This window comes from Zophobas morio, unplaced genomic scaffold (genome assembly GCF_036711695.1).
Source record: "Zophobas morio isolate AGI-343-1 ecotype UQ-CSIRO unplaced genomic scaffold, CSIRO_AGI_Zmor_V1 ptg000026l, whole genome shotgun sequence".
NCBI lineage: Eukaryota > Metazoa > Arthropoda > Insecta > Coleoptera > Tenebrionidae > Zophobas > Zophobas morio.
In genome coordinates, this window is record NW_026972131.1 from 6,773,630 (window position 1) to 6,786,301 (window position 12,672).

Below are 12,672 nucleotides of genomic sequence, written 5' to 3' on the forward strand. Positions count from 1 at the left end.
TTCCCTAGACAATTTTGACAAATTCACGAATAATTATTGTCCGGTATATTTAACTAACAATCAGACAACAAAATGTGTGATTTAATGGATATTGAAGAAGAATATTATTTTTATCCTTTTCAAAAAAATTCGTATCAGTGAAAAACTTCCACTTCATGATCCTCAGTTTTCTATTCAAGTACACTGCTATAAGTTTTCAGCAAATTTTTATTTCTCGAAAAGAATAATTTTCCCATTTAAAAACTAATAATTTTTCTTAATTTTTTTTTCTTGATGGATCAGTTGTCTGCAACATAAGTAGTTCCGAAATTTATTCTCTCTACACGTGTGACAAAAACTAGGAGCTGACCTCTTAGTGACAATTAGTAGATAATCTATTGCCATCACCCTTAGCATGCAAGGATAATTGGGGGTTGCCCGCATGAGGGTTAAAAGCTTCGATGCAGATGACTTAGGTTTGATCTATCTACCTTACTTCTCTTTACCAACTGCAAAGTTAAATTCATTTATTAATTAAGCAGTTATTTATGAAGAGAACCACATTTTCGTTGAGAATAAAGCATTTTAGATTCACTTTCTCTTTTCCAAGCTTAGTGTAATGTTATAATAATGCAACAGAGCATAAAAGTAGATAATAAACTCTTTGCTGCCATGAGCTCGTGATGATGTAATTTTATTAATGTTGAACCAAGTGTTGGTGAAGTATGATTCATTCGCAAGGATTTACGATCCTTTACTTACCTTCCAACAAACAAAGTATTATATTTAATTCCGAAATTTTTCTTTACTTTGCCAACGGGAATACATTACCTGTATTAAATCTAATACAAATAATAACACGCAAAAAAGATTAACCTTATATTTAATTACGCACGAGATTTTTCTTTTCAGCGTTAATATTGTAACGCTGCTAAAATATATGGAAATTAATCTTCTTGTTTCAGGAAAAAATTAATTAATCCGATAAAGTGATAATTAAATTACTCGTACTTAGTAATTAGTTGAAAAAAAACAACACCGACAAAATGAAGTTATGTGCTTCGTGAAACCATTTTACTTTGATGTCTATATAAAAAAAAAAAGATTTTACAATGAAAAGCAACAGATTATTGTGGTTGCGAGAATCATAATACGATATGGGGGATAAACCACTAAAGGGAAAAGTGATTAGAAGGAAGTGTACTAATACTCATTTCTTGTTACTCAAAACAAAAATGTATAACTTTATTTTTTAAATTCTTTAAAATAAAATTCAGCCTTTTAAACTATTAATAAGTACATGATATTCTTAACTTTATTTTAACCTCATCTTTATTACAGTGCCTCCTGCAAAAGTGGTGTGGGCAGTTCTAGGAAAGGACGTTGATTTACCATGCGATGTAACTCCTCCATATGACACCGACAACGTTACAACGATGTTTTGGTTTAAAGATTCGCACGGAATGCCAGTATACAGGTAAGCCGTTCGTGGACTTTTTCAGAAAGGGACTACCGAGGATCTGGTGAAATAAGCACCAAGTGTATGAGATTCATTGTCATCAACCTTCAATGGTATCATAAACTATTTGAATTGGTTGCAGAATTTCTGTCGGAATAAGGTCGGTAGTGATATGTCTGCCGGTTAATATTTTTTGAAAGAAAATATTGAGAGAGGAATCGTTTCCAAACCTACACATGTATGTTATGTCCGAAGACTCCATTATTAACATTTTATTCGACTTGGTTCCCGATGCACCGCATTTCGTCTTAGATCAATGAACCTTCTTCGCTTATGTTATCAACCCTGCCGAAGTGACCTCTAACCCTGAGGCTAACGCACTCGTTATCACTGGCCTACTTCTAGATGCAACGCACATTCGTCTTAGAGCAATGAACTTTCTTTGTTTTGTACTCCTTATCAACCCTCGACCCTTGGTTGACCTGTAATTCTGATGCAAGCTCTTACATCAGCCCATGTGCAGCTTATCTTCGCCAAAGGAGGTCAAACCTCAGTATATAAGGGAGAAGAACGAGCAGAAGATTCATTCAAGTATTCGACACTCAAGTATTCAACATTCGAGTCGTGATCTGCAGTCAAAAGTCTCACGTCATACCGTAACGCCGTTCCCGTCTTATCATAAAATATTTTACTTTTATATTTTGTCCGGACTTAGAAAAGTCTAACGTTATTTTATTATATTCGAACTTAGAATAGTTTCAAGTCTTGTAATCATCATTTAATAAAATAGAATAAAAAATTGTTAATTTTTATTCGTAACGACCATCAGGATCGTTAAAGTGGCGCAGTCGGTAACATTTGCAAAAATTTTGCAAGTCGCGAAAAATTCGCAAACTCGAATTTAAGCGAGAAACGAACCTATTCGACGTAATTCATCATCTGGAAGAAGCAGCGAGAAGATTCTTGAACACTATCCAGAAAGAAAGCGAAGAAAAGGCGAAATTGAAGAAAGAATTTTCGAAAATCCCGAAGAAAGAAGACTGGTATCTAGGGTTTTCATTTTCCGGATTCCAGGTTCAATGAAGAGCATCTATCTATTACTGTAAGTAGTCTTTGTCTCTTATTTTTGGTTTTTTGCAACATATTTCGTATTTTTGCATTTATTCGATTTACTCAAAAATTCCTTGTTATTCTTCAATTTTTCTCAATTTAAAGAAATAATTCTTGCCTTTCTTTATATTCAAGTTAATTTAAAAAAAAAAAGAAATGGCAGATTTTACTCTAAAGGATTTAAAGGAATTAATACCAACTTATGACGGAGAACAAGCAACTTTGTACGACTTTATTGAAGCGGTAAATTTTGCATTTGAAAATGTACAAGACGAGCACAGAAACGCACTACTTTTTGTTGTAAAAAGTAAATTAACCAGTACCGCGAGAAAATTTATTTCATCAAGGCAACTTAATAATTGGGAAGATATTAGACAACTATTAATAGGTCATTATGGTGACTGTAGAGATACCGAAGGGTTACTTCGTGATTTGACTTCTTGTTATCAAAACCCAAACGAACTTCCAAGAAATTTTGTGCAGCGTATTGAAGACCTTCTTACAAAAATTCGTAGCAGCGTCGCACTAAATAATGAATTAAATGATGCATCCCGAAACGCATTAAATGCATCACACGAAAAGATAGCTTTAAAAACATTTTTAGCCGGTCTATCCGAACCTCTTGGTAGTATTTTACGTTCACAAAAACCTAACTGTCTCGAACAAGCCGAACAATTTCTAATTGAAGAAGAAAATATCTCTTACTTAAAAACTTTTAGATCACTAAAACCATCACTACAAAAATCGGTAAATAATAAAATAGTACCTAAAGAAAATTATCACTCTTCTTCTGTAACAACTATAAAAGCTTGCTCGTACTGTAAGAAACCAGGACATATGATCGGATCTTGTTATAAACGTATACGAAATGAATTAAACCAACCAGAAACACGAAGTACGCAAAATAAAAATTTTAATGCAAATACTTTACAACAAAATAATTTCACTAACACAGAAAATTGTCGAGACTTGAATCAAAATAAAAAACGAGACTTTTATACAAATCAGCGAACAAATGAAAATAATCAGATTAATTATTTAAATCTTTCCAGTAATTCGATGTACAATAAATCTAAAGGTAAAAGTAAACCATCTAAAGTGCATCAAAGTCATAATGAAATTTTAAGTTGCAATATAATGAACAAAAATAGTTCAAAACTAATGTACATTGTAGATAACGATAACAAGACATATTTAGTCGATTCTGGAGCAGCATTATCAATAATGAGGTCAAGTTCTGTACCTAGTAACGTTTCAAGACTAAATGAAAATTTTAAAATTCAAGGAATTGCTCCAAAACCTATTCATATCACCAAAAGTTTTTATAAAAAATTCGATGAAACAAATACTGAGTTTAAAATGTACATCGCCGATTTCAAAATCGCATTTGACGCAATTTTAGGTTTAGATTTTCTCACCTCATACGATTGTGTCGTTGACTTTAAGAATAATGTTCTAAAAACTAATTTTAAAGATATTCCGTTATTAGTTTATTGTGAAACACAAACAAAGAAAAATGTTTTACATCACGAAAAACCTCGAAATTCGAGAAAAAGCTTTACTACCCAAAATAATAAAAATTCTGCGAATTATTTTAAGTCGCAAGTGCACAAACCTCGTTTTAACCAATATTTGAGATCAAATGGAAATTATACAAGTAACAAACGTTTTTCAAATCCATCTCAAGTTGTGGCACATACTACTGGTTGTAATTATAGAAGTTCAAATCATAAAGATTTTAAACCACAAAAATATAATAACTATTTCCACAGAAAGAATAATTTTAAGAATTTAACAGGAAATCCTTATAATGATTTTAAATCCAAAAGCGCTTACATGAATAAAAATCGTAACTTTTATTATAACGCTAATAATAGCTTCAATTCTGTTTCACCTATAAATGTACATTACATTACACGAAAGCAGAGTAATAATGATCAAAATAAGTTTATAAATCTCAGTCGCTCTCAGACTAAAAACCAATCGTTTAATAAACTTACTTATTTGAGATCAACGGAAAGTAATAATTACAGAAATAAAAAGAATAATTTTAATTTTACGAAAGATTTGTACCCAAATTATGCAACTGAAATAGACAACAGGTCTTATGAAACAAATTTTAGATCTAAACAATCGTTTCTAAATAGAAACTTATTTTCAAGCAACAATGTAAGAAAAGATCAACAGATTTATAACAAAAGCTCTTATTTAAACAAAGATAGATTTTGTTCTAATTTTTATTCAACGTATAATAGACATTTCAGTTTTCAAAAGGAAAATAAATTCCTAAGTGAAAGTACTAGCTTATATTAATTAAATATTAAAACATAATAAAAAAAAAAATAGAAAAAATAAATACACACAAAAGGTTTAAACAACGTTAATTATTATTTATCTATCATTATTTTTTTTGGTAAACATTTTTGTAATTAATAAAATTATAACTGTATTTAAATTTTAGTATTTACTTTCACGATTAATAATTTACAATTATACTTATTTGAAAAACTAAAATAATTATTAAAGTATTAAAATAAAAAGAAAAGCTTTGGGTATAGAAAGTATTGTTTGACGACAATATAATTAATCACATTGAAATGAAACTCGTTATTTCATAACTCTAAGAAGTGAAGCTAAGAGAACAAATTTACTTCCTTTTACTTTCGGGTAATTTACAATTAACAAAAAAAAAGTAAACAAATAACGTATACACAAAAGATCTTTTTTATAGCACTATAATAAATCATTAAAGTTACAGTTACCATTTCAAAATTTTAAATCATGAAGATTAAGAAAACTCTCGGAAGCTCTATTTAAATTCTAGTATTTACTTTTACTGTTATTGATTTACAATTATTTTTGAAAAATTGAAATATTTCTTAGAAGATTCAGAAAAAGAAAATGTTTGGGAAGGAAAATATGGAAAATATTACCTATGTATCATGTAAAGTTAAACTTGTCATTTTGTAAATCTACTTAACTAAAATAAGTTTAATTCCTTTTACTTTGAAGTAACTTACAATAAAAATTAAAAAAATCTTTATTTCCCAGAGTTAGTAAGTATAGAAAGGAAATAAAAACACAAAGGGATAATTTGTATAAAAAGAATATTGCTTGATGGAATTGCAATGCATCATTAATAAAATAATTTATTTTATTTCATTTCAAATTTATTGTATTTGAACTTGTAAGTAGTTTTAAATATTTTAAAGAATAATTTTCATAATATTGAGTTTGTAAAACAAGTGAAATAATTTTATTTACATTGAGAATTAGAAAAATCTTAAACTGAAACTACTCGTATAAAAAAATATATAATAAAAAAACTGATTAAAATAAAGCGTTATTAGTTATTTAATTATTTTTAAGTCAAGCATGTTTGCAACAGGACATTATCAATTATTTTTACAAGGTTTAAGAGAAATTTTATGTTTATGATAAAGCCTGAAACTTTGAACCGAATGGATAATTTGAAAGTAACTATCGATACTTTGGATGTTATACCTACAGTTTTATTAAGAATTATTCATAATAATTTTTGCTATTGCAAAAACCACCACTGGTTTTCTTTCATTACACCAACAAATGTTCAGAATAATGAACGATAATTGAAAATTAATTTAAACTTGCTTGTTTTAGCGTTTTAAGAAAACGAAAATATTTTATCAATTTTACACGGTTTAGATGCAATTTGGAAAACAATTAAACGGAATCTTGATCCTGCAATTTGAGGATATATTGATTAATTGATAAACAAATAAGAAAGGGTCGATCGCGAAACCTTATATTTAAGAAATCAAATACAAGCAGCCACTTCGAGTATTAGTAAATTTAACTATACTGTCTAAAAGTTGCGAATTGATGAACGAACCTTTAAAACAAAAAAAAAAAAAAATGTCCAAAAGGAAATCAATAAGATCGTAGACATTACTTATCATTTCAATATTCAAGTACATACTTACGAACAGTTGCTTGAATCACTTATGTTAATTGAGTCAGAATTATGTGACATTTTAGAAAGTATTACTTCTGATAAACTAAAGATATTGCATCCTTCAATTATCAAAGCTGAAATTCTTTGGAATCAGTTGAATTTAATTTCTCAACATTTACAACTTTGGATGCGAATATTCACATCTATCAAACGTTTTTGATTTAATACATTTAGAAGCTTTTAGCAAACAAACAAAAGATTTAATTTTGTTTTGAGGATTACATTAGTTCAAAAGGAAAAATATACTGTTTACCATTATTTTATACTCGATTCCATTTAAAGATAATTTTTCATGCAATCATTTCGGAATCAAGATATGTTGCATTAGCTGAGAATAATAGGCACTACTTGAAAATAAACAGTATAGAACGATGTAAAGAACTTGGAGAAGACACCCTACTATATTTCGAGATGATACCATCCCTATATGAGAGTCCATCTTGTGAAGTCAAAGTTTTGACCAAGCTACAAGCAAATGAAAGATGTCATCCAGTTTTATTCGACATTTGAGGACCTTCGATGTGATCACTATTGTGATTATATCTCCTTTATATAACATGTTTTAAATTTGGACTACTTAAAGATCCCACTGGATACTTCACGGGTTTCAGTCCACCACAACCAGGTTCCTGCTGTCCTCAAATCTTCATCTACTCCAATGTGTCATGAAGATCGTCAATTCATATCGAAACCGATGACCACTCCGAAGAAATTGTCCATCAAAGCGACATCCCACTGGCATCGATTTCAACTAAATGAAGACTATGATACTCTTCTCGGAGTGAAGAGACTTACGGAGGGAGGTGTTATGTCCGAAGACTCCATTATTAACATTTTATTCGACTTGGTTCCCGATGCACCGCATTTCGTCTTAGATCAATGAACCTTCTTCGCTTATGTTATCAACCCTGCCGAAGTGACCTCTAACCCTGAGGCTAACGCACTCGTTATCACTGGCCTACTTCTAGATGCAACGCACATTCGTCTTAGAGCAATGAACTTTCTTTGTTTTGTACTCCTTATCAACCCTCGACCCTTGGTTGACCTGTAATTCTGATGCAAGCTCTTACATCAGCCCATGTGCAGCTTATCTTCGCCAAAGGAGGTCAAACCTCAGTATATAAGGGAGAAGAACGAGCAGAAGATTCATTCAAGTATTCGACACTCAAGTATTCAACATTCGAGTCGTGATCTGCAGTCAAAAGTCTCACGTCATACCGTAACGCCGTTCCCGTCTTATCATAAAATATTTTACTTTTATATTTTGTCCGGACTTAGAAAAGTCTAACGTTATTTTATTATATTCGAACTTAGAATAGTTTCAAGTCTTGTAATCATCATTTAATAAAATAGAATAAAAAATTGTTAATTTTTATTCGTAACGACCATCAGGATCGTTAAATGTATTTACTAGTAAGAACTACTTTGTATGTTGTGATGGCTAGCTAATTTACCGATACCAGTTCGTGTGTAGCTTTCACGGTTGTAAAATCTACTAGAAACACATACTTAAGTTTAACCTACATACTATTACGATACTAATTCAAGCAGCTAATATAAATTTAACGATCCTGATGGTCGTTACGAATAAAAATTAACAATTTTTTATTCTATTTTATTAAATGATGGTTACAAGACTTGAAACTATTCTAAGTTCGAATATAATAATATAACGTTAGACTTTTCTAAGTCCGGACAAAATATAAAAGTAAAATATTTTTTGATAAGACGGGAACGGCGTTACGGTATGATTTGAGACTTTTGACTGCAGATCACGACTCGAATGAATATTGAATACTTGAGTGTCGAATACTTGAATGAATCTTCTGCTCGTTCTTCTCCCTTATATACTGAGGTTTGACCTCCTTTGGCGAAGATAAGCTGCACATGGGCTGATGTAAGAGCTTGCATCAGAATTACAGGTCAACCAAGGGTCGAGGGTTGATAACATAAGCGAAGAAGGTTCATTGATCTAAGACGAAATGCGGTGCATCGGGAACCAAGTGGAATAAAATGTTAATAATGGAGTCTTCGGACGTAACACCTCCCTCCGTAAGTCTCTTCACTCCGAGAAGAGTATCATAGTCTTCATTTAGTTGAAATCGATGCCAGTGGGATGTCGCTTTGATGGACAATTTCTTCGGAGTGGTCATCGGTTTCGATATGAATTGACGGTCTTCATGACACATTGGAGTAGATGAAGATTTGAGGACAGCAGGAACCTGGTTGTAGTGGACTGAAACCCGTGAAGTATCCAGTGGGATCTTTAAGTAGTCCAAATTTAAAACATGTTATATAAAGGAGATATAATCACGATAGTGATCTAATCGAAGGTCCTCAAATGTCGAATAAAACTGGATGACATCTTTCATTTGCTTGTAGCTTGGTCAAAACTTTGACTTCACAAGATGGACTCTCATATAGGGATGGTATCATCTCCAAACATAGTAGGGTGTCCTCTCCAAGTTCTTTACATCGTTCTATACTGTTTATTTTCAAGTACTGCCTGTTATTCTCAGCTAATGCAACATATCTTGATTCCGAAATGATTGCATGAAAAATTATCTTTAATGGAATCGAGTATAAAATAATGGTAAACAGTATATTTTTCCTTTTGAACTAATATAATCCTCAAAACAAAATTAAATCTTTCGTTTGTTTGATAAAAGCTTCTAAATTTATTAAATTAAAAACGTTTGATAGTTGTGAATATTCGCATCCACAGTTGTAAATGTTGAGAAATTAAATTCAACTGATTCCAAAGAATTTCAGCTTTGATAATAATTGAAGGATGCAATATCTTTAGTTTATCAGAAGTAATACTTTTTAAAATGTCACATAATTCTGACTCAATTAACATAAGTGAGTCAAGCAACTGTTCGTAAGTATGTACTTGAATATTGAAATGATAAGTAATGTCTACGATCTTATTGATTTCCTTTTGGACATTTTTTTTTCTTCTTTTAAAGGTTCGTTCATCAATTCGCAACTTTTAGACAGTATAGTTAAATTTATTAATACTCGAAGTGGTTGCTTGTATTTGATTTCTTAAATATAAGGTTTCGCGATCGACCCTTTCTTATTTGTTTATCAATTAATCAATATATCCTCAAATTGCAGGATCAAGATTACGTTTAATTGCTTTCCAAATTGCATCTAAACCGTGTAAAATTGATAAAATATTTTCGTTTTCTTAAAACGCCGAAACAAGCAAGTTTAAATTAATTTTCAATTATCGTTCATTATTCTGAACATTTGTTGGTGTAATGAAAGAAAACCAGTGGTGATTTTTGCAATAGCAAAAATTATTATCAATAATTCCTAATAAAACTGTAGGACTAACATCCAAAGTATCAATAGTTACTTTCAAATTATCCACTCGGTTCAAAGTTTCAGGCTTTATCATAAACATAGAATTTCTCTTTAATCTTGTAAAAATAACTGATGATAATGTCCTGTTGCAAACATGCTTTACTTAAAAATAATTAAATAACTAATAAGGATTTATTTTAATCAGTTCTTTATTATATTTTTTTTTACGAGTAGTTTCAGTTTAAGATTTTTCTAATTCTCAATGTAAATAAAATTATTTCACTTGTTTTACAAACTCAATATTATGAAAATTATTCCTTAAAATATTTAAAACTACTTACAAGTTCAAATACAATAAATTTGAAATGAAATAAAATAAATAATTTTATTAATGATGCATTGCAATTCCATAAAGCAATATTCTTTTTATACAAATTATCCCTTTGTGTTTTTGTTTCCTTTCTATACTTACTAACTCTGGGAAATAAAGATTTTTTTAATTTTTATTGTAAGTTACTTCAAAGTAAAAGGAATTAAACTTATTTTAGTTAAGTAGATTTACAAAATGACAAGTTTAACTTTACATGATACATAGTAATATTTTCCATATTTTCCTTCCCAAACATTTTCTTTTTCTGAATCTTCTAAGAAATATTTCAATTTTTCAAAAATAATTTTAAATCAATAACAGTAAAAGTAAATACTAGAATTTAAATAGAGCTTCCGAGAGTTTTCTTAATTTTCATGATTTAAAATTTTGAAATGGTAACTGTAACTTTAATGATTTATTATAGTGTTATAAAAAAGATCTTTTGTGTATGCGTTATTTGTTTACTTTTTTTTTGTTAATTGTAAATTACCCGAAAGTAAAAGGAAGTAAATTTGTTCTCTTAGCTTCACTTCTTAGAGTTATGAAATAACGAGTTTCATTTCAATGTGATTAATTATATTGTCGTCAAACAATACTTTCTTTACCCAAAGCTTTTCTTTTTATTTTAATACTTTAATAATTATTTTAGTTTTTCAAATAAGTATAATTGTAAATTATTAATCGTGAAAGTAAATACTAAAATTTAAATACAGTTATAATTTTATTAATTACAAAAATGTTTACCAAAAAAAATAATGATAGATAAATAATTAACGTTGTTTAAACCTTTTGTGTGTATTTATTTTTTCTATTTTTTTTTATTATGTTTTAATATTTAATTAATATAAGCTAGTACTTTCACTTAGGAATTTATTTTCCTTTTGAAAACTGAAACGTCTATTATACGTTGAATAAAAATTAGAACAAAATCTATCTTTGTTTAGATAAGAGCTTTTGTTATAAATCTGTTGATCTTTTCTTACATTGTTGCTCGAAAATAAGTTTCTATTTAGAAACGATTGTTTAGATCTAAAATTTGTTCCATAAGACCTGTTGTCTATTTCAGTTGCATAATTTGGGTAAAAATCTTTCGTAAAATTAAAATTATTCTTTTTATTTCTGTAATTATTATTTTCCGTTGATCTCAAATAAGTAAGTTTATTAAACGATTGGTTTTTAGTCTGAGAGCGACTGAGATTTATAAACTTATTTTGATCATTATTACTCTGCTTTCGTGTAATGTAATGTACATTTATAGGTGAAACAGAATTAAAGCTATTATTAGCGTTATAATAAAAGTTACGATTTTTATTCATGTAAGCGCTTTTGGATTTAAAATCATTATAAGGATTTCCTGTTAAATTCTTAAAATTATTCTTTCTGTGGAAATAGTTATTATATTTTTGTGGTTTAAAATCTTTATGATTTGAACTTCTATAATTACAACCAGTAGTATGTGCCACAACTTGGGATGGATTTGAAAAACGTTTGTTACTTGTATAATTTCCATTTGATCTCAAATATTGGTTAAAACGAGGTTTGCGCACTTGCGACTTAAAATAATTCGCAGAATTTTTATCATTTTGGGTAGTAAAGCTTTTTCTCGAATTCCGAGGTTTTTTGTGATGTAAAACATTTTTTTGCACTCATGACCTTTTTTGATAGCTTTCGCGCATTCACCAGAGTGCGGGAGGTCGAACTTCCCGCACACGTGCATTTAACTTCCCGTTGCCATGGTAACCTTAAAATACTCGGGTAGTGTCAACATTGTGACGTGTTGACGGCGCTGTCAATGGCGTTGTTTATAAATAACTCACAGTTAATCTCTTCAGTTTAAAGGTTTATTCGTCGCAAAAAATATTGTACACAACACGTTCGTGAGCCTGCTTCCCGCATTCACGCAAATGCGGCACTCCCTTCGGTCGTGCCTCAAACAAGCGTTCATGCGGGAAGCAGGCTATCCCGAACTAGTTGCGTAAATTACTATTCTTTGTTTGTGTTTCACAATAAACTAATAACGGAATATCTTTAAAATTAGTTTTTAGAACATTATTCTTAAAGTCAACGACACAATCGTATGAGGTGAAAAAATCTAAACCTAAAATTGCGTCAAATGCGATTTTGAAATCGGCGATGTACATTTTAAACTCAGTATTTGTTTCATCGAATTTTTTATAAAAACTTTTGGTGATATGAATAGGTTTTGGAGCAATTCCTTGAATTTTAAAATTTTCATTTAGTCTTGAAACGTTACTAGGTACAGAACTTGACCTCATTATTGATAATGCTGCTCCAGAATCGACTAAATATATCTTGTTATCGTTATCTACAATGTACACTAGTTTTGAACTATTTTTGTTCATTATATTGCAACTTAAAATTTCATTATGACTTTGATGCACTTTAGATGGTTTACTTTTACCTTTAGATTTATTGTACATCGAATTA

The 12,672-nt window shown here is 29.8% G+C and overlaps 1 protein-coding gene across 2 annotated transcripts in view; it reads left to right on the forward strand.

The window, feature by feature from the left end:
• Positions 1-12,672, forward strand: part of LOC135136453 (neural cell adhesion molecule 1) — a 283,868-nt gene that overhangs the window by 49,721 nt on the left and 221,475 nt on the right. For both annotated transcript variants that reach the window (XM_064065718.1, XM_064065717.1), the window contains exon 2: positions 1,321-1,456. In XM_064065718.1, coding sequence (XP_063921788.1) covers positions 1,321-1,456 — 136 coding nt within the window. The remainder of the gene's footprint in view (positions 1-1,320; positions 1,457-12,672) is intronic.